The following is a 23,637-nucleotide window of genomic DNA, read 5'->3' as shown; positions in this document are numbered from 1 at the left end:
GCTTACTACATACAAACAGTTTGGCACAAGTGCACAAATCGCCTGCTATAGTGTTTGAATGCTGGGGAGCATGTCACCACAAATGTCATTTTTCAGTACTTCTACAAGAAAGGTGACAGGGGCTTGTAACATTTAAGAGGGCACAGCCCCAGGGGACAGAGAGGGGAACACCTCCATGACATGGGTGGTATCACTGAAATCAAATACCTCCTGTGGACCAAAGGGCACAGCAGCATCTGATTGCAGGTGAGCAGCAGACAGCAGTTAACAGTGACTGTCTCCATGTTTATGTTGAGTGGCTGACATCTGGTGATTTGGGAGACGGGGGGAGGGGGGGGGGTGAATGTGTGAATGTACTAACATAGGAAGTGAATAAAGCTGAGCACATGGCCCTTGATGCCTTCCTAAGGCGTTTGTGTCAGGAGATTTGTGCCTCGACGAGTGTGAGGGATAATTTGTGTATCCTTTTCAAACGCGAAGTGTTACAATTGTGGACATAAGTAGAAGTAGTGCCGCCAGCCTCACTGGAATAAGAGTTGTATGGATCATCAACAGCATCACGGTAACGGTAGCAGGGGATGACGAGCTCAAAGCAAGTAGCTGTTAAACATAAGAGGAACCAGATGTTCACCAAAATGTGTCACTGTTAAAATTAGAGATGGAATGTGCATTAGTGAGTGCATTGATGGAAAAGAAGTATAGGTTTTTATTAGAAACAGGGGCACATGTGTCTGTAGCCAGTAGGGACCTAGTGGGTCAGAGGCACTGAAACCCACTATGTTATATATTGGGTAGGGTGGAGGATAATTATATAAGTCAGTGGAAATGGATTTTTGGTCAGAGGCAGTTGGGTTTCAGCCATTTGTTGATATGATGCCTCATGTAAGCAGTTGGGTTTAAGCAGTGTGTGGAGGTAACGGCTCATGTAAGGGGCAGAGGGGACTACAGCATGATCCTGGAGCTAGACTTTTTGGATCAACATGTCATAATTGACCTTTGGCAGTGTGTTGTGGAACTTCGTGGGACGACATTCCAGCTAGGGGAAGCCAGGGGAAGCCATCACCAATGACAATCTTTTGTGAAGTGCATCCATCACAGTGGGAAACCTGATTAAACCAGGTACAAATACTCTAAGGCTTGACTGGCCTGATTGTGTGGCAAGTAGCACTAGGAAGTCGCTTTGGGTGAGTGTGGAGCCATACTTACTAGTCAATATTTTATGCATAGTAGAACCACTGGATAGGAACAATGTATTAAATTCTATGAGTTGTTTGGTTAAATGGAGGGTTGTATGTGTATGGGAAAAGGGTGATGGGAAGGTACTACCTGTCAATATTGACAATTTTGGCACTGAAGTAGTCAAGGTCACAAAGTGGAGTGGATGCTGATAGCGAGATTAGACATTCTGGAGGAGGAAGATTGCTGCACAGATGCAAACCATAAACAGCCACAGGACGCTGCTGGTCGCACTGCGTAAGAAGGGGAGCATCTAAAGGGAATGGCGAGAACCTGGATGGAGAAGCTATTGGTGGAGTTTGAAGATTTGGTTTTTCTTCTGGGTCTGTTTCCTGCAACACCTGTTATGCAACACAGAGTTCTGACAGGAAATGAAGCACCAGTGTACCACTAACCATATACAATACCTCAATATTTGCAACTGATTCTGGAGGAGTTTATAAACCAGACGTTAGCTGATGGGATAACAGAAGACAGTAATAGTCCATTGGGAATAGGAATTGTGCTTGTGCTGAAAAAGTCTATGAGTGATTCCAAGAGATACTTATTTTTCTGTGATTAGCAGTAAGACTGTGACAAATGCACACCCCATATCCAGTACCACAGAGGCCACTGATAATTTGGGGCCATTGTAAGGCACCACTCTGTAATTTGTTGATTTTTTCTTAATTATTACTTGCAATAGTTTGTCTGGTTGGAATACTAGGTGTCAGACATCCATGAGTAGCCAGTCTTGGAAGGTGAACTTACTCCAAAGGCACACGTGCCAACAACTAAAGTTCTGATCATGTACCTGTGATGCATGCCCTATCTATTCTTCCACACTGTTCTATATTCCTATAATAATGAAGAGGTTGCAATGACAAAACTAATTTACTTCACTTGAATTTCAAGTATCATGTCCCCACTTGATCTGATTGCACTCACACTTTAAATACAGTCACTCATTTAACATGAAATTAAATGAGTTTATCATTGCTGATTCCTTATAGGATAGTTGTCATTTAATTATACCAGGTCATCAAAAAGTCAGTATAAATTTGAAAACTGAATAAATCACGGAATAATGTAGATAGAGAGGTACAAATTGACACACATGCTTGGAATGACATGGGGTTTTATTAGAGCCAAAAAAATACAAACGTTCAAAAAATGTCCAACAGATGGCGCTTCATCTGATCAGAATAGCAATAATTAGCATAACAAAGTAAGACAAAGTAAAGATGATGTTCTTTACAGGAAATGCTCAATACGTCCACCATCATTCCTCAACAATAGCTGTAGTTGAAGAATAATGTTGTGAACAGCACTGTAAATCATGTCCGGAGTTATGGTGAGGCATTGGCGTCAGATTTTGTCTTTCAGCACCCCTAGAGGTGTCGGTAGATCACAATACACTTGTGACTTCAGGTAACCCCAAAGCCAATAATCGCACGGACTGAGGTCTGGGGACCTGGGCGGCCAAGCATGACGAAAGTGGCAGCTGAGCACACGATCATCACCAAACGACGCACGCAAGAGATCTTCATGCGTCTAGCAATATGGGGTGGAGCACCATCCTGCATAACCATCATACATTCCAGCAGGTGTTTATCAGGCAGGCTGGGGATGATGCGATTCTGTAACATATCAGCGTACCTCTCACCCGCAGCAGTTAAAAAACCAGATTCACGCATTTCCTCGAAGAAAAAAGGCCCGATAATGGTAGATGTGATAAATCCAACCCATACCGTGACTTTCTCGTCTTGCAATGGAGTTTCCACAACAGTTCTAGGATTTTTGGTAGCCCAAATTCTGCAGTTGTGGGTGTTAACAGACCCTTGGAGCGTGAAATGAGCTTCGTCGGTCTGCAACACGTTACTCAACCAATCGTCATCTTTTGAAATGACCACACCGCAAATGCCCTCCACTTCAGTAAATCACCAGGTAACAGTTCATGATGCCGATGGATTTTGTACAGATAGCATCGGAGGGTACGCCTCAGTGCCAACCAAACAGTAGTGTATGGAATGCCGGTGCAACGTGCGACTGCACGACCACAGACTTCACCGTGCATAGACGAACCCACTACAGTCTCCATTTTTTCCTGAACTGTCTCAGCAGCATTATGCCTTGTGCTCGGTCAGCCACTATGGGGTCTATCGTCTAAGCAACCCGTGGCTTCGAACTTCAAAATCATTCTCGCCACAGCTGCGTTTGTCAACGGACCTTTACCCATTCGAATTCCCTTCCTATGGTGATAGGATCATAATGCTGAACTAGCACATTCCCCATTCTGATAATACAGCTTCACTAAAAGCGCCTTTTCAGGTAACGTCAACATGCTGTGACTGCTGGCACATCTGATTCTCTCTCCTTACAGCTCCTTTTATACACGAATGTCATGCACAGTCACTGATGTTTTGCTGTCCAGCGCCATCTGTTGAACATTTTGTGAACTTTTTTTTACTTTTTTCCCCTAATAAAACCCCATGTCATTCCAAGCATGTGTCAATTTTTACCTCTCTATCTACATTATTCCGTGGTTTATTAAGTTTTCAAATTTATAGTGACTTTTTGATCACCCGGTATAACAGCTCCCTCAATACAAAATTAATCCTAGGCTTCAAAATTATTTTTAACCATGATTACTTTTCTCACACACATACACATCCTACTCGTATGAAGGCTTTGACATGGATGACTCACTAATCCATGCCAAACGATCTCTAGACACAAATCAGTCCCTTCTAGAACTATGGGGGACCTGCATCAGTGATGCCACTGTGCTGTAGCAAAGAAGCATAAGGGTAGATCCAATCCACCAAGTATTGGATGGAGATCTGTACCCTTACACATTGCTGGTATTTCTCTACCATGGATTTAAAAGTGAATACTATCAGTTGCAAGTGGTTCCAGAGGACCAACTGAAGACAGCTTTCTTATTACCCTGGGGCCATTACCAGTATTGGAGAATGCTGTTCAGGTTGAAGAGTGTTCATGCCGTCTGGGCTGAAGAATGCTTATCATGTTTTAGCCTTTGATGGATGGAATATTGTAGGGGCTGAAGCCTCGCCAGTATTGAATTTAAATGATGACATAACTGTGTTCTCCAGGAACAGGGAAGAACATAGAGAATGTTTGAGAGAAATATTTAAGAGGTTGTGGGCTGCATATCCGACCTTGAGTATGGAGACATGTAATTTTGCATTGGAGAAGTTACTTAGGATACGTGATTAGTGAATATTGGGTAAGAACAAATCCGAGCCGGGTATAGGGAGAACAAGATTTTCCAGTGCTAAGGATGACAAAAAAACTATAATCATTCTTGGGTCATTCAAACTTTGGGAGGAAGTTCACAAAGGGGTTCTCTGACACAGTGCGACCATTCACATAACTAGTGAAAAGGGGCATGAAATATGTGTGGTCAGAGGAGTATCAGGGTACATCTGAAGAGCTTAAAAGATGTTTTGACATTGAATACAGTGTCGGTGTTCCTGGATTTCCAGAGGGAGTGTACAGTCATCGGAGATGATTGACATGTATGTGTAAGGACTGTTTAACAAGACTCCAGTGGAGAATCATTTCATAGTAATGATGATCAGGCATTTCTCTCAGTGTGTCAAATGATACCAATGCCAAACCAGAAAGCGGTTACGTCACACAGGCAATGGTCAGTAGGTGGATACTGAATTTTTGAATACTGGAAACAATGATTACGGATTAGGGGAAGAACTTCATGTCAGACTTAATGAATGATGTCATTTGTTACATGTGAAGAAATTAAGAAATAGTCCATTTCACCTTCAGTTGAATGGAAGGAAGAATTAGGTTCACTGGATGATTGGGAGAATGCCGAGTTGCTATGTGAACTCTGATAACAATGATTGGGACAAGTATCTTTCATTTGTAGTGTGTGCATACAATTCAGAGATCCACACTAGTATAGGGTTGTCACTGTATGAGGTAATGTATGGAAAAAATGCCATCACCATTTGATACATTGTTACAGGGACAGCAGTTTAATGTGTGATGCACGATGCAGCCATAATTACAGTAAGTGTTGAAAATGGTTTACGTGTACCTCAATGTAAGCGTGTATGCACCATAGCATGTTCTGTCTCACACATTCACATCGGCCAGGCTGCATCCGAACAGTGTCAAAGGTAGCACGAATATGCTGCTCCAGTGTCTCCACATCTGGAACACATACACGATACTTCTGACACGGCCCCATAACCAGAAATCTAATGGATTACGATCCAGTGAAATAGCACGCCCCCTCATCCCACCCATCAACCAGGGAAGACAAGATTGATATGTATCCGGACATTAACAATGATATGTGCTGGAGCACCATCACGTAACAGCCACATAACACTTAAAATCATCAATGGCACTTCTTCCAGCAGGGGAGGCCAAGTTACCTGCATGAAACAAGTTCCGGTCTGTTAGGTGACATGGAAGGAAGAATGGTCCCAAAATACGGTTGCCAATTATCCCAGCCAATTGCGGCTGCACCGATGCTTATGACTCCCTGTCACCATATCGTGGGGGCTCTGCATACTATGCCACAAATGACATAATGAAAGCTGAAGATACCACTCTGGGTAAAGGTGGCCTCATCTGTGAATAGGATGGAGAATACATATTCCAGAACTGTGATTGCCTGGTGAAGAAACCAGTGACAAAACTGCTACCAATGTTGAAAGTCTGTCACTAGTAAGCCCTGCACATGCTTTAAATGATAATGGTAGTAACAGTTGTCATGGAAAATGTTCCATACAGTCATCTGGCTTACCCTGTGCTGGCAGGTCAACTGCCCGATACTGACACGGCAGTCACTTTCCACAGTGTTAATCACATTTCCCTCCAAGTCTGGTGTCCGAACATTTCGGGTATGGCCTTCATGATTTCCTGCTTCCTGAAATGATCCTGTCTCAGACAAATGATGAAACACTGTTGCAAACATTAAATGCCATGGTTATTGTTGGCAGGAATAGGTCTCCTGATACAACCTTGCTGCCTGCCACCCATTGCCATTTGCCTTTCCACAAGTAAAAACCCTGTCAGCAAGCTTTCATTTCGAATATAGAACCATTGTGCACAATGCTGTATCACATCCACTACAAGGTGAGTCAGCAAGAGAAGTGAATCGGACACAACATTACCAACTGCAATGGCAGGAGAGGGTGCTAGGGCATGAGAAAGAGTACCACTCTCTGGGAGGAAACCATGCATACTGTAACTGTAGTTACATCGTGCAGCACATATTAGCTCGTACGATTGAATAAATTGTCTCTAGCATGGAAACCATGCACTTTCAGACGTAAGTTTATTACATCTCTTTGGTCCGTATCCTCTCATCGATCACGCTGTAGGGTTTGCACATGGTGGAAACAATTATTCTGTATAGCAATATTTTAATGAACTAATATAAAAATATATGTTACAGTTGCTCAAAGGAAGAGTAATGATTTTACTTTTATAAATATCACATTCATGAAACAAAAAGAAATTTAGTGCAGTATTAGTGCAAAAAAGCATGAATAAATTTTAATACTTTGTAAATATAATACCGATAAAATTTGTTCAAAAAGAGAATGTAATGTATTTTGAAAATATAGCTTTGAAAACAAGGGAGATATGATTTTCCAACCTGCTTATGGGGTCATGTCGATGCTAGTGGTACTAGGCAGGGCACAGCAACAGCTGATGCAAGAAAGCCTAACAATGCATACAAAAGTAAGTGGGAAATAATATTTTAACTGTAGCAGGTGTTTCGTATAACAGCTGCCCAACATAAAACTCGTCATTCTGTTTTCATAAATCACAGTCAGAAACAAACAAACAGTTTATGCTGGGGTCATATTGTTTTGGTTGGCAGGAGAGCCAACACCGTGTTACTAGAGGAGACCGAAAGGCACGCGTTTTAGCTCACGCAGGCTGGCGTGAGGTCTGGAACAGGACAAGGAAATTAGAATTTAGGAAAACGGACGTAGCTGGTGGAATACTTAACTTTAATCCGTTAATGAAGAATGTCGGTCTTGCCGGTACATGATTCACAATATCAATAGTAACTGATAATGGCGCCTTGCTAGGTCGTAGCAAATGACGTAGCTGAAGGCTATGTTAAACTATCGTCTCGGCAAATGAGAGCGTATTTTGTCAGTGAACCATCGCTAGCAAAGTCGGTTGTACAACTAGGTCGAGTGCTAGGAAGTCTCTCTAGACCTGCCGTGTGGCGGCGCTCGGTCTGCAATCACTGATAGTGGTGACATGCGGGTCCGACGTATACTAACGGACCGTGGCCGATTTAAAGGCTACCACCTAGCAAGTGTGGTGTCTGGCGGTGACACCACACATATTGACCCCTGTGGTACTCATTGTCAGTGCAAAAACCAAGAATAAATTTTTAAATTTGTAAATATAAAAATGAACGGAATATCTTTGGATGCAACTGACTCATGGGAGAATTTCTTATATTTCGAAAATAAAAGTTTTGAAAACAAGGGATATATGTATTTCCAATGTGTTTATGGGGTCACATTCACCCCATTGGTACTAGGAGTGCTGGACACATCAAACATGGTCTACATTTCACAAAAAAATTGAACATGGTCTATGTTTGACATACACATGTCAAACAAAACTGCACATTGCCTAGTATTTGACAAAACTAGTGCTGTTTGACAGATTGTTTGGTAGTTTACAGAGGCTTTGTGCTTTCCCATGAAGCAGCTAACACATCTGAGGCAGACTGTCATACTGGGCCCGACAACTCGAGTGCCGTACTCACCGCTTCGAGAGGTGCCTCGCGAGTGCGGTGGCATTGGCGAGGTCCTGGAACACGCCCTTGACCTGCTGCTTATCACTGGCGCTCGCCTCGTTGGTGAGGTAGTGGTGGTACTCCGGCGTAAACAGTGGCACGTTCAGCCGCTCCGACACCTGCTTCTCGTGCTCCAACAACTTCTGCGCCAACCTGGCACCCTTCTGCAGCCCTGTGTGCACCTCCTCCTCCAGCTCGGCATCACTCACGTCCAAGTCGTCTGCAACACGACACGTCAGAGCGTACCACATATGGCCCCACTGTTTCCTTTTGCAGAGTTCACAGACAAATACGCAGGGTTTTGTAATCAGTGTCAAGCGCACTAAAAACCTTCCCAGATCACCTTAAAAATTAATTAAAAAGCTAAAATACTAAAATCACCGATGTTCGACGTTGCTGCAGCAACTTTCCTTGAGGCACAGACTTGTTAGCTGGGGAGTGAGGGCCACAGTGTACTGCGTTTCTAAAGGGATCACAAGACTACGTGGCACCTGTGACCTGGTGCAAATACACTGCCTGACAAAAGAGTGAATCATCCAGAAGACACTGTCGGTTGTCAATGTAACTTTGTACACGTAGTTTCTGTTGCCTGTGACAATTAAAAAGGCCACAAGAGAGCATTAGTGTAGTTCGTGTTTAGTACTGCCAGGCCTGGTAGAGTATGTAAGGAGAATGAACAGCAGAGGATGCCGAGTGATCACTGTGAAGGAAAAGGAGACGCCATATACCCAAATGAGACAGCACTGTCAGCACCTGACAGAGTTCAATGGGGGCCTCATTGTGGGTCTCCATTTGGTCAGCTGGGTGAATTGTGCAACATGCAGATTTGGGGGATGTCCCGATGAGTCACTGGCCCGGTAATGGATGGCGGGAATACTTGTGCTCAAGGTTCCCGTCGACCATGTCCGAACACTGCAAGGAAGGGTCACTGAATTGTGCACTGAGCACATCTCAAATCCTGTGCCTGCCATCCAAGACAAAGTAATGACATCCCTGCAACATTCTGTGTCATCCAACACCAGTGGTCAGAGTTAGTTGCAGATGACCTAAGGAATGACTAACAATGTGTAAACTCCACTACACAGATGACTATGTTTAGAGTATTGCTGTGACCAAGAAACATGAACTTCTAATGAATGGTGTTCCAAGGTATTCAGTGAAGAATTGTGTTCCTTCTTTACCTCAGACGATCAGTTTTGTCAAGTATCGTGGCAAACTGAGGAGAGGTCCCATTTTTCCAATGTTTTGGAGAGGAACAGCAGTATTACTCTCGGAGTCATAATGTGGGAAGGCACGGGATGTGCCTTCAGGTCACAGATGGTAGTGACAGAGTATGTGACAGTACAATGGTACATGATGGACGTCCTTCATCCTAATGGGTACCTCTCATGTGACAGTATCCTCTTGCTGTTTTCAACAGGATAATGACTGTCCACTTGTGACATGTGTCTCTGTGTGCTGCTAAGATACTCTCATGGCCAGTAAGCACTCCAGATTTGACCTAGATAGAATATACATGGGAACACATCCTTCCCAGTGCCAATATTCAGAATATCAAGGTTCGATTATGTCAGTTGCAAGTCAGCTTGCTTTAAGAGAGGATACAACAAGTTTATGTCACCATTCTCAACAGAATGAGTGCATGCATCCAGGGGGTGCAACGTCATGTTAATAAGTATGGAAAATTGTACTGAAATGCAGGAGGATCTGCAACGAGTTGACACATGGTGCAGGGAATGGCAATTGAATCTCAATGTAGACAAGTGTAATGTGCTGCGAATACACAGAAAGAAAGATCCTTTATCATTTAGCTACAATATAGCAGGTCAGCAACAGGAAGCAGTTAATTCCATAAATTATCTGGGAGTAGGCATTAGGAGTGATTTAAAATGGAATGATCATATCAAGTTGATTGTCGGTAAAGCAGATGCCAGACTGAGATTCATTGGAAGAACCCTAAGGAAATGCAATCAGAAAACAAAGGAAGCAGGTTACAGTACACTTGTTCGCCCACTGCCTGAATAATGCTCAGCAGTGTGGGATCCGTACCAGATAGGGTTGATAGAAGAGATAGAGAAGAGCCAACGGAGAACAGCGCGCTTTGTTACAGGATTATTTAGTAATCGCGAAAGCGTTACGGAGATAATAGATAAACTCCAGTGGAAGACTTTGCAGGAGAGATGCTCAGTAGCTCGGTATGGGCTTTTGTTGAAGTTTCGAGAACATACCTTCACCGAGGGGTCAAGCAGTATATTGCTCCCTCCTACGTATATCTTGCGAAGAGACCATGAGGATAAAATCAGAGAGATTAGAGCCCACACAGAGGCATACTGACAATCTTTCTTTCCACGAACAATACGAGACTGGAATAGAAGGGAGAACCGATAGAGGTGCTCAAAGTACCCTCAGCCACATGCCATCAGGTGGCTTGCAGAGTATGGATGTAGATGTAGATGTGGACTCTGCAAGTTCTTTGACAATTTGACTCTATTTTATAATCATTGGGATAACGTCACATGTCCTCTCAGCCAGCTAAGTTTCAAATGTTTCCTGCTCCCCCTGTGCATGGTTCACTTCGCTTTTGTCATGTAGTGTATTTCAGTTGGCACAGTAAGTATAGTGAAGAAACAGATGCAGTGACAATGGGATCCCTGGTCACAATTCCAGTAGCGGTGGACATCTTGATGTAAGCACTTGAATGAAATGCCTCAAGCTCCACGTTGTCCTCTCCACTATGATGGCTGTGATACGTGGATGATAACTTCATCATTTGGCCACATGGGAAAGCAGAGCTGCATTAAACTCCATCAGAATATTAACAGCTTACGATAGAACAGGATTATAATGGTTCAATTCCGCTCCTAGATGTGGACGGCTATAGAAACCCCAATGGAAAACTCAGACATAAAGTCTACCGAAAACTTATCCACACCAACCAACACCTGTAAGCCAAATCCCACCATCAGCTGATTCAGAAGCCTTCTGACCACATCAGTGACAAAAACAGTATCGAAAAAGAATTGAAAAAGTTGTACAATACAACTGAGCCACAGGATAAAACCGCAAAATATTAACAAGATCTACAAAATTCAGCAGGAAAACAGAGACAGAAAATTAAACGAAGGAGCAGCACCTGGTGATGCACATGCCTTCCAACAATGGCATCATTGGCCTATCTTGTTTGAACCTACAAATACCATTGGGTGTCAATAGCTACAATATAATATATAAAAGTGTGAATTTGTGTGCAAGTAATGAAAATTTGACTTTCAGCATTCGTTTGTTGCAGACTGGGTGATTTTGATAATTTGTGAGTGGTAAGTAATTATACAGAACTTATGCTATGACTCCTAATTACATATGTTTTTTAGTTTTGTATTTTTTACATAAAATTGATAAAAAATCAAATCAAGCACATTGTTGACTAATAATTTGAATGTTATTACTCTCTGATTTGCTTATAATCAATATCTGAGCAATAAATTCCGAATAAATCATCCAGTTTTTCCAAAGTCATAATCATTTATTTGTCTATACATGTACATCACATACACAGATTTCTGTCCCATTTAGATATTTTTTTCATGATGCGTCTTCTTTTTTGTCTTAGGGCGTGTACAGAAATGAAAGAAGTGGAGGCTCCAAATGGCCACGTGTTTAGAAGCAATAGCACTTTTGGCATAGGACTGGTGAGGCCCTGGGCAGTGGCTGATGTAGTGGAAGGAATGCAGAACGATAGTGTGAAGGTTGTGGGTTGCGTTCCTAAGTGGAAGCTATTTTCATTTTCAACTAGCTGTTACCTGTGGCTGTGCCCATGTATGAGTTGTTCTGTTATGGTGAGTGACCGTGAGTTAAGTAAGCTAGTGTATGTGCAGTAACTTCAGCTTCCCCTGTGTATCTGCCTATTTGGGTTAAGCATAGCTAATAATGTGCTCCCCACTAATCCCCCTACATACAGAGGGGCATGGGCAGGAGCATGCATCTATGAATAGTGCTATGGAAGTGATGTCCAAGTAGGGATTAAACATACTCAATATTGTATAAGCATTGTATTCATTGCTTTGAATCATATCACATGGCACGTATCAGCCAATAAAAGCATTTACACATACATGATGAAGTTCAAAAGTCAGGGAGTCTATATTTTCCTCAATTAGCACAATTTACTTCAAATTAATAAGTAGCTCGTACTACACATTACTTGACCAATTTTCATGGGGTTTTGCAGGTAGCTTCAGTATAGCTTTGGGCACTGTACAAGCTTCACTTCATCAGTCGGATCACAGAATAAAAGATATCCAAACATATCATAAAAATGTATGCATGCAGATATGTACTACACCCTAAAGTTGTTTTTGTTTTTGCTGAGGTTTACAAGCTACCTCCTAAAGAAATTCTACCAAAATTGATTCAGTGGGTTACTAACAATAAATTTCAATGTCATGCACGATGTGGAAGTTTTTCACGCATCTCAGTGCTTATGACGTGACGTATCCTGAACTATGTGTCATACAATGATATAATTTTGCAGGTACATGCAATGATTTAAGTGATTACTGTCTGCAAAATGTGCCATGAATACAAGTAGTAATAAAGAAGTAATAAATTAAAATGTCATGCTTCACGCATAAGTTACACTGCATGAAGAGCGAAAATGCAGTAAACTATAAACTTTTGTCCTTTCATCATTTTGTGGCGAGTGTCAGTGAAAAAAAGTCTTGTAAAGGTTTCAAATTATGTGTAAAGTTCATTGCTGATCACCAAGTGTTCTTCTGAAATACTGGTACTGGATGGATAAAATCTGAATATTCGCACGTGTTGACTTATACTCCTTTTTTATCTGCCACACCACCCTTCTGATTTGTAGGTAAATTATATGTGTATCAAGTTTGGTTGAAATTGATCCAGAGTAGGGCTGTCAGATTTCAGTGAGGGAAAATAGTAACACATTTATCGAGACTGACATTTTTCAAATAATTATATTTACTGCACATTTTCTTCATAATACACTCAACACCATGAAGAGGGGTACTTTTCAGCTGAGCGTGCAATTCTCAACATTTTTTCATTAGACAATTCTCTCTTATAAAAATCACTGCCATTTTCATCATAACTGAAATAAGTGTACAATTAATTTTTTATTAGATAAACTGAACATCTGTTTTGCTCATCCCTCCCATTTAATGTTCATAATGGAGAAAACTCTCTCTGCGAATGCGTTTGAAGTAAATATACTCAAAACAAATGTAACTAAAACACGGCACAATTTTGATGCACCAACAATTTCTATGATGTAGTCCCATCTCTGTGATATTGCTTTCAAATGCTTATTCCCTTCTCTCCAAAACAACTCAGAAACCATAGCAATATTCTTCCAGTCATGTTTATTTTTCACTGGGGCCAGGTCCTCCAATTTATCTAGCAGCTGTTGCACCTTATAACCAAAAACCAGATCATTTATCCCAACCCCATTTTTATTTTCTCCATCACACAGTGTTGTTGTTGTTGTTGTGGTTTTCAGTCCTGAGACTGGTTTGATTCAGCTCTCCATGCTACTCTATCATGTGCAAGCTTCTTCATCTCCCAGTACCTACTGCAACCTACATCCTTCTGAATCTGCTTAGTGTATTCATCTCTTGGTCTCCCTCTACGATTTCTACCCTCCACGCTGCCCTCCAATGCTAAATTTGTGATCCCTTGATGCCTCAAAATATGTCCTACCAACCGATCCCTTCTTCTAGTCAAGTTGTGCCACAAACTCCTCTTCTCCCCAATCCTATTCAATACCTCCTCATTAGTTACGTGATCTACCCACCTTATCTTCAGCATTCTTCTGTAGCACCACATTTCGAAAGCTTCTATTCTCTTCTTGTCCAAACTAGTTATTGTCCATGTTTCACTTCCATACATGGCTACACTCCATACAAATACTTTCAGAAACGACCTCCTGACACTTAAATCTATACTCGATGTTAACAAATTTCTCTTCTTGAGAAACGCTTTCCTTGCCATTGCCAGTCTACATTTTATATCCTCTCTACTTCGACCATCATCAGTTATTTTACTCCCTAAATAGCAAAACTCCTTTAATACTTTAAGTGTCTCATTTCCTAATCTAATTCCCTCAGCATCACCCGACTTAATTCGACTACATTCCATTATCCTCGTTTTGATTTTGTTGATGTTCATCTTATATCCTCCTTTCAAGACACTGTCCATTCCGTTCAACTGCTCTTCCAAGTCCTTTGCTGTCTCTGACATAATTACAATGTCATCGGCGAACCTCAAAGTTTTTACTTCTTTTCCATGAATTTTAATACGTACTCCGAATTTTTCTTTTGTTTCCTTTACTGCTTGCTCAATATACAGATTGAATAACATCGGGGAGAGGCTACAACCCTGTCTCACTCCTTTCCCAACCACTGCTTCCCTTTCATGCCCCTCGACTCTTATAACTGCCATCTGGTTTCTGTACAAATTGTAAATAGCCTTTCGCTCCCCGTATTTTACCCCTGCCACCTTCAGAATTTGAAAGAGAGTATTCCAGTTAACATTGTCAAAAGCTTTCTCTAAGTCTACAAATGCTAGAAATGTAGGTTTGCCTTTCCTTAATCTTTCTTCTAAGATAAGACGTAAGGTCAGTATTGCCTCACGTGTTCCAACATTTCTACGGAATCCAAACTGATCTTCCCCGAGGTCCGCTTCTACCAGTTTTTCCATTCGTCTGTAAATAATTCGTGTTAGTATTTTGCAGCTGTGACTTATTAAACCGATAGTTCGGTAATTTTCACATCTGTCAACACCTGCTTTCTTTGGGATTGGAATTATTATATTCTTCTTGAAGTCTGAGGGTATTTCGCCTGTCTCATACATCGTGCTCACCAGATGGTAGAGTTTTGTCATGACTGGCTCTCCCGAGGCCATCAGTAGTTCTAATGGAATGTTGTCTACTCCCGGGGCCTTGTTTCGACAGGTCTTTCAGTGCTCTGTCAAACTCTTCACGAAGTATCTTATCTCCCATTTCGTCTTCATCTACATCCTCTTCCATTTCCATAATATTGTCCTCAAGTACATCGCCCTTGTATAAACCCTCTATATACTCCTTCCACCTTTCTGTCTTCCCTTCTTTGCTTAGAACTGGGTTGCCATCTGAGCTCTTGATATTCATACAAGTGGTTCTCTTCTCTCCATAGGTCTCTTTAATTTTCCTGTAGGCAGTATCTATCTTACCCCTAGTGAGACAAGCCTCTACATCCTTACATTTGTCCTCTAGCCATCCCTGCTTAGCCATTTTGCACTTCCTGTCAATCTCATTTTTGAGACGTTTGTATTCCTTTTTGCCTGCTTCATTTACTGCATTTTTATATTTTCTGGTTTCATCAATTAAATTCAATATTTCTTCTGTTACCCAAGGATTTCTATTATCCCTTGTCTTTTTACCTACTTGATCGTCTGCTGCCTTCACTACTTTATCCCTCAGAGCTACTCATTCTTCTTCTACTGTATTTCTTTCCCCCATTCCTGTCAATTGTTCCCTTATGCTCTCCCTGAAACTCTCTACAACCTCTGGTTCTTTCAGTTTATCCAGGTCCCATCTCCTTAAATTCCCACCTTTTTGCAGCTTCTTCAGTTTCAATCTGCAGTTCATAACCAATAGATTGTGGTCAGAGTCCACATCTGCCCCTGGAAATGTCCTACAATTTAAAACCTGGTTCCTAAATCTCTGTCTTACCATTATATAATCTGTCTGATACCTTTTAGTATCTCCAGGATTCTTCCATGTATACAACCTTCTTTTATGATTCTTGAACCAAGTGTTAGCTATGATTAAGTTATGCTCTGTGCAAAATTCTACCAGACGGCTTCCTCTTTCATTTCTTAGCCCCTATCCATATTCACCTACTATGTTTCCTTCTCTCCTTTTTCCCACTGTCGAATTCCAGTCACCCATGACTATTAAATTTTCGTCTCCCTTCACTACCTGAATAATTTCTTTTATTTCATCATACATTTCTTCAATTTCTTCATCTGCAGAGCTAGTTGGCATATAAACTTGTACTACTGTAGTAGGCATGGGCTTTGTATCTATCTTGGCCACAATGATGCGTTCACTATGCTGTTTGTAGTAGCTAACCTGCACTCCTATTTTTTTCTTCATTATTAAACCTACTCCTGCATTACCCCTATTTGATTTTGTATTTATAACCCTGTAATCACCTGACCAAAAGTCTTGTTCCTCCTGCCACCGAACTTCACTAATTCCCACTATATCTAACTTTAACCTATCCATTTCCCTTTTTAAATTTTCTAACCTACCTGCCCGATTAAGGGATCTGACATTCCACGCTCCGGTCCGTAGAACGCCAGTTTTCTTTCTCCTGATAACGACGTCCTCCTGAGTAGTCCGTGCCCAGAGATCCGAATGGGGGACTATATTACCTCCGGAATATTTTACCCAAGAGGACGCCATCATCATTTAATCATACAGTAAAGCTGCATGTCCTCGGGAAAAATTACGGCTGTAGTTTCCCCTTGCTTTCAGCCGTTCACAGTACCAGCACAGCAAGGCCGTTTTGGTTAATGTTACAAGGCCAGATCAGTCAATCATCCAGACTGTTGCCCCTGCAACTACTGAAAAGGCTGCTGCCCCTCTTCAGGAACCACATGTTTGTCTGGCCTCTCAACAGATACCCCTCCGTTGTGGTTGCACCTGTGGTACGGCCATCTGTATCGCTGAGGCACGCAAGTCTCCCCACCAACGGCAAGCATCACACAGTATACTCTACAAATTGACAGTTCATTTTTTTCTAAGTTGGGTACAGCCTTCAACAATCTTTCTATTGTAGGCTTTAAGCTTAACCACCTTGTAGGCATGTGCCCCAACAAAGTGTTGTATTCTATATCAACAAATTGAAAGAGATTTTTCAACTAAGATTCCCCTTTTAGCTGAATTTGAAAAATAGTTGACAGTCTTAATTATTAACATTTTATTATCTATTGACACATAGCATTCATAACAGATTTACAGCAATTATGGACTATATGTGCACAGCAATTTGAGTTTGCTATAACACGATTTTCCTTTTTTTTAAGTGAACATAAACAGAGTTTTTTTTCCCTGTAGTTTGTATTGTCTGCAGTAAAACTTGAAATATGGGACAAACTCAACTCATGTTTTGGAATCCTTTTCAAGATCTTCTCAAATGCAGATTCACCAGGGTCCTCATAGAGATCTAGATATTTATTTATTTATTATATACTCCACGAATCTGTACTGTGATAAATAACAAGGATGTGGAACGAGTCATGATTACATAACACAGAAATAATACATGTATATAAAATGACAAAAATGTGCCATAAAATGTTGAGTAAGCTTGACAGTTAAAATAAAATCAAAGGTATAGCTTGAGTAACATGAAACAATTACTGAAAAAGAAAATATAGTACATTCTCCAACTTAAACAGTTAAGATGAGTTATAGCAAAACACATTAAAAAATTTTTAACAATATAAATACCAATGGAATACAATTTACAAAAAAACCTCATTGCTTTATCTGCAGGTTCTCATCAAGAGAGTAGAAGGAATTTAACATTAAGTATCCTCTTAATTTACATTTAAAAGTAGGTAAGACAATAATGTGAACTTTAATATCTGAACGAAGAAAGTTGAAAATTTTTGTGGCAGAATAAAGAACACCTTTTTGCACAAGACTTAAATGTTTCAGATCCCTATGTAAATCGTTTTTTGACCTAGTACTATGATCATGACATTCACTATTAGTTTTGAAAAGAGACTGTTTACTAGAAACAAAAATGATCAAGGAAAATATGTATCAAGAGGTGACTGTTAATATTAATAACTTACGGGATTTCTGCAAGAATATCTAGGATGAACACTGCTCATGATTCTCACAGCTCTCTTCTGTGCAGTAAATATGTTTTTGGCTAAAGGAATAGAATGAAAATAACCAAAGCAGGCAGCTTTGATAGTGTCCACGTCACCAACGAGGTTGATTATACACAGAGCATAAGTTGCCACACTGAGCTTTCTATGTAGGTCTAGGATATGCACAGACCAGTTCAACTTGCCAAAAATTAGAATGCCCAAGAACTTAGATGATTCACAGCGTAATATATTTAGTTTAGCACAGTTTAAGTGGCATAATTAATTTTCTTGCTAAGGTGTAAGATATTGCATAAACTGAGTTTTTTTCAATATTTAGAGTTAGTCCACTGCACTTACACTAGTGTAGGATGTCAACAAGTACAGTATTATATTTATTTTCTAGGTCATTGTTAGTTCAATTTTTAAGCAGAACAGTGGTATCATCAGCAAAAAGAGCAAATTTACACTCAGTGTCTGTACAAAGTGGGAGATCATTGATGAAGATAAGAGAAAACAAAGGCCTCAAAATGGATATCCTTGAGGCACTTCACACTTTAATGTGTCCCAATCAGATGAGATGGGACTATAATTGGCACCATTAATTATCACCTTCTGTTTTCCACTTGTAGGTATGATTCAATCCACCTACCGATGCTACCTCTCAAGACATAAGAATTAGCCTTCTGCAAGAGAATGTTGTGGTCTACACAGTCAAAGGCTGCAATATATGTGCATAAAGAGTTATATGAGGTATTGTGTGTATTAACTGTGATTACTGGTACCATGAAAAATGCGTCAAAGTTAACCTGAAATACTTTAACAGGAAGATGAGTGGACATGCCGCCAATGCATCATACTTGCTACGGAATCCAAAGTAACAACACTCTAAAAATGCAGGATCACATAATTACGTCACTGAAACAAGAAATAATGGCCCTCAGCCTCAAGCGTGAAAGCCTACTGGTGAAGTATCAAGAACTATTAGTGAAGTGTAATGAACTTCAACTGGCAGTAACCAATAAACACACGAACAATGAACTCACTATCTGCACCCCAAACATAAATATCGGTAACAAAAACTGGAGTTTGACGGGACAGCTTACTACGAGAAATAGTCAAGCTTTAAATCATGCTCAGAATGTGATGCTGAATCCAAACAGAAATTGTGTGTTGTCTAGCGCCACGTGTGATCGTAGCCCTGTACAATCTGCATGTAAACGAACTGCACGGTAAGCAAAGCTAATATGATGGTAGGCCTACACGAAATGGATCCAGAAAGTGATTATAGAATTGTGAAAGTGATTATAGAATTGTAACTTCTGATAACCACCTGGTGCAAGATGCTAGCAAGGTCAATTTACAGTCTAACGTTGCACAATATCTTACCCAAAAATTAACCTAAAGTGAACAATCTGCCACACAGTGTATGAGTAATCCGCTAGTGAACATAATTCCTCAAGCACCAATATATGTGCAGGACAAAACCGAAAGAAATTCCAGAACGTTACATTGCAAGGAAATCTTGGATAAAATGAAAGTACTAATATTAAGTGACAGTCGTGGAAGAGGCAGTGCTCAAATACTGCAAGACAAACTAGGGTCCTCATACCAGGTAAAAAGCATAGTAAAACCTGGCGCTTCACTAAAAGAGGTGGTAAAAAATGCAGAAAATTTGACAAGAAGCTTCAGTACATGTAATACTTTGATTGTAAGGGTGGGGGGGGGGGGGACGGGGGGGGGGATTCTAATGACACAGACAAACCTCGTGATCTAATGATGAAATATGTGGTAGAACCATTGGAACCAATACTCGCTCTAAGTCACAAAATGAATATCGTTATACATCCTATACCCAGGAGATATGAAGTTCATAATTTAAATAGTAAAATTAATACTGCAAACCCCCACCTGATACAAGCACTGAATTTAGCAAAACGTGCATACAAAAAAAGAATTGCTGTGAACTTTGAAATAGAAAGACTAGCCAGAAACCACTTCACAACACATGGTTTCCACCTAAACAAATGTGGCAAGGAGATTATCTGCAATAGGCTGGCCTTCCTGACAACAACGGGAGACAATAAGAAACCAAAAGTCAGAAACCATAAACAGTTGCTTATAACCAATTGGATCAAGACAAACAAGATGGGAAATAAAAAGAGTAATAGTGGCCACACTGTGCAAACTACACTAGACAAATGCATACATATGCAGTGTGATCATTCACGGAGAGTTTGCTGTCAATCTTGAAGCCCACTAGTCTGACAGTCTTTATGTTTTCTTGGTCTTCAATGTTGATTAGGCTGCATATCAAATGTTGGGTTTTTTCTTCATTGATCTTCATTTTGTTTATGATGAACCATTCTTTTATTTCTTCAAACATCAAATTTGATGCACCAAGAGCTTCTGCAGCTGTATGTCCTTAGGCAACAAGTATAGTGTCATCTGCAAACTGCAACATTTGACTATTACAGCTCATATCATTGACATATATGAGGAATGGGAGAGGTCCTAAGACTGATCCTTGGGGCACTCCATGTTCCAGTTTTTGTTCAAGAGAAGTTGCTCCGTGCACTGATACTACCTGCTTTCGGTTTTCCAAATAAGATTGGAGTGTTGATAGAACAACACCAACAACACCATAGCATCCTAACTTGGCTATTAGTGTTGTGTGTGAGATGCAGTTAAAAGCTTTGCTGAGGTCACAGAGTGTCAGTGCCACACTCTCTCTCTCTTCAAAACTCTGTGGAATCGTTTTTAATAAGTCCAGTGTGGCTGTCACTGTCGATCTCCCTTTGCGGAAGCCGTGTTGTGTGTTTTGGAATAATTTGTTTTCCTCAAAGCAATTAAGCACCTGGCAGAGCATCACAGACTCAGTAACTTTGGCTAGTACTGGTACCACTGAGATTGGTCTGAAGCTGGACGCCTCACATGGATCCCCCTTCTTATATATTGGTACTGTGCGCGCCAGTTTAAGGAAGTCTGGGAAGACACCAGAAGACAGACATTTGTTTATTGCTATGGTTAGTGGCTGAGCTAATTCTGCAATAATTTTCTTTAGCAGTGTGCACGACATGCCGTAGATGTCTATACTTTCTGAGTGTTTGTAGGAGTTCACAATTTTTATCGTGTCTTCAGGGTGTACTTCCTTCCAGTTTTGAATACTGCAACTGTCTGCATTTCTTATGTTTGCAGTCGGATCTAGGTCAGAGTGTGGAATTTCACTCACTGTCTTTTCCACTATTCTGACAAAATATTCATTGAAGTCTTCTTTCTGTTCTCATTTACAAGATTCCAGGCAGCTTTACAAGGATTTTGGGCCTCTAATGTATGTATCATATTTCTTTTTTGCTTCATCTACTGCCTTCCTATAAGCTTTTTTGGCTTTTAGGTAGTTGTGATGATGTAATTCTTTAGCTGGAATGTCTAAAGCTGATTTCATTCGGTCCTTGCACATTGTTACAATACACTTCAATTTATTGAGCTCGGGTGTGTACCATTGTTTAACATTGATAACTTTCTGCCTGCCTTGTGATTTATCCACAGGATTCTTCACTGGTCTTACCAGAAACATGTCATCAAATCTTGCTTTTAAGGTTTGGAACAGACATAAGAAAGAATCACTGCCTACTAATTCTGCAATTTTCTGCTGCCAGTTTACACAAGACAGTGCTGTTTTGAGATCATTTAGTCTCTCTTCTTTTGAATGTGTAGTTTGAATGCCATGTGCTTATCTGCAGTTTGCTCTTCATAGTGGTTTCCATTACTAGCGCACAGTGATCTGCTATCATAGGTTCAACTACAGTGAGTTTATAATCCCAGATGTTCAGGTTCGTGATTAGTGATTATGGTGTCCAGGCATGCACCACCCCTTGTTAGGAGCTTATTTGCAATAAACAACCCACAACTGGTCATTAATCTCATAAAGACCCCTCTCTCTGGCATCTCCATCACCAATGTGTATGTTAAAATCTCCACACAGTGCGATTTTTAACTTTAGGCATGTTAGGTAACACAAACAGTTCTCCATATGTCAAATAAAGTTCTCAAAGTCACCATCTGGTGAATGGTACACAGAAACAACAACTAAATCAATATTTGTTAATAACAGTGCAGCTAATTCAAGATCAAAATCCACACAAAAACTGCTTAAATCAATTTCCTTGATGCTATGATCTCTGTTGGCATACACAGAGACCCCACCATGGGTTGCAGTTCTTCGAAACCAAGCACTGGCCATGTCTAAGTATTCAACAGATTTACAGAAATCACCTTCTGCTTCAGCTAGCCAGTGTTCACAAATACATAAAACATCTGGTTTAATTTCTTCTATAAAAATGATAGGAGATCCATTTTGGTTCTTATGCACTGCACATTTACACTTGCAATGATTATAGGCGTATTGTTTTCAGTACTAGCAACATTCTTATACAATGATCGTTGATCCTTGTTTTTAACTTCATAATCTATTTTATTGGCATAATAGTTGGTCTCCGGATCAAAAAACGCATCAAAGTACCTTACAAAATAGCATAACACTTTTGATTACCTTTGTTGGAAGCATCAAATCCCACACCAAAAAAACTTGTTATCCTTCAACTTAAGAGTTAAATTATTGACGCTGTTTGGTCCCAAAACACCAGTAATTAATGCCTCACATTTTGTTTTATCAACCGTGATTTTTTTTTTTTTTTTTTTTTGCAATTTTTGATTCTGGGAATAACCGAGATGATATTTTTACATTGCAGTCACCGCTGGCATAGCTAAAATGATGATTAACTGTGTGAAACGCGAATGTAAGCTCAGACAGTGTTATAAGAAAACGAGGAAAGAAGCACTAATAGTACCATCTTTTTATAATTGCCTAAACAGGTCTATTATTAGCTTGAAAATTAGAAATGTTGAAATTAGCACGCACCTGCCACATACCTTATCTGCTTGAATAGAGTCCACGTTGTAGAGACTTGTCATCAGTGTGACGTTAAGCGCCTGCGTTTGTGGTTGACACTATTAAAACGATACCTAACATCGTTTAGACTGCCATGTGAAATCGAAAATCCCTCTCCAGCTTTTACAGCACATAACATTGCTTTATATACATTTCCTGGAACTAGCCGCAATTCTGGAAATTCTTTTTCTCAAACTGAACGATACACTTGGTCTTCTATTCCGTTGTGTGCTGGTTTCAATATCTAATTTTCTTTTCGTGTGGTTTGTCACAGTCCCATCCATTTTGAACACACTGCTTCCACAAAGAAATAAATTCTAAGACGTAAAATATACGATGGCTTGCAATAACCAGTTGAACCTGCTCCCGAAATTAACAAAACAATGTGCCATGTTGCATAGAGTGGAAGTACAGCTTGGTTACAAAAAGAAGAAAAATTCTGATCTTTTGGGGGGGGGGGGGGGGTAGGGGCGGTTTTGAGAGAATAAGCCGCACTTCCATCACGCAGTGCTAGTACTACACTCGCACTTACAAACCGGTATCAATTTATGCCCAAGAAAGGCTACAATCGGAATTGATGGTGTCACATTGAATGATAATGCTCTTTTTCTCCTAATACTGTACCATAGACATTTCGAAATTGAAAAGAGCCAGTAATAAAATTTACGTTTTGACGATGAAAATAACATACTACAACAATCACTTGGCAATGACTACAACACAAGGTTCTGTATTGGATCGCTGAGGTTGGCAA

At 40.4% G+C, this 23,637-nt stretch overlaps 1 protein-coding gene across 1 annotated transcript in view; it reads right to left on the bottom strand.

The window, feature by feature from the left end:
* Positions 1-23,637, bottom strand: part of LOC126210308 (peroxidase-like) — a 190,161-nt gene that overhangs the window by 122,342 nt on the left and 44,182 nt on the right. The window contains exon 3 of the mRNA XM_049939504.1: positions 8,015-8,264. Within this exon, the coding sequence (XP_049795461.1) occupies positions 8,015-8,264 (250 nt within the window). The remainder of the gene's footprint in view (positions 1-8,014; positions 8,265-23,637) is intronic.

This window comes from Schistocerca nitens, chromosome 10 (assembly GCF_023898315.1).
Source record: "Schistocerca nitens isolate TAMUIC-IGC-003100 chromosome 10, iqSchNite1.1, whole genome shotgun sequence".
Classification (NCBI taxonomy): Eukaryota; Metazoa; Arthropoda; class Insecta; order Orthoptera; family Acrididae; genus Schistocerca; species Schistocerca nitens.
Note: the sequence above shows the minus strand (reverse complement) of the source record. Positions and strands in the feature narration are given on the sequence as shown.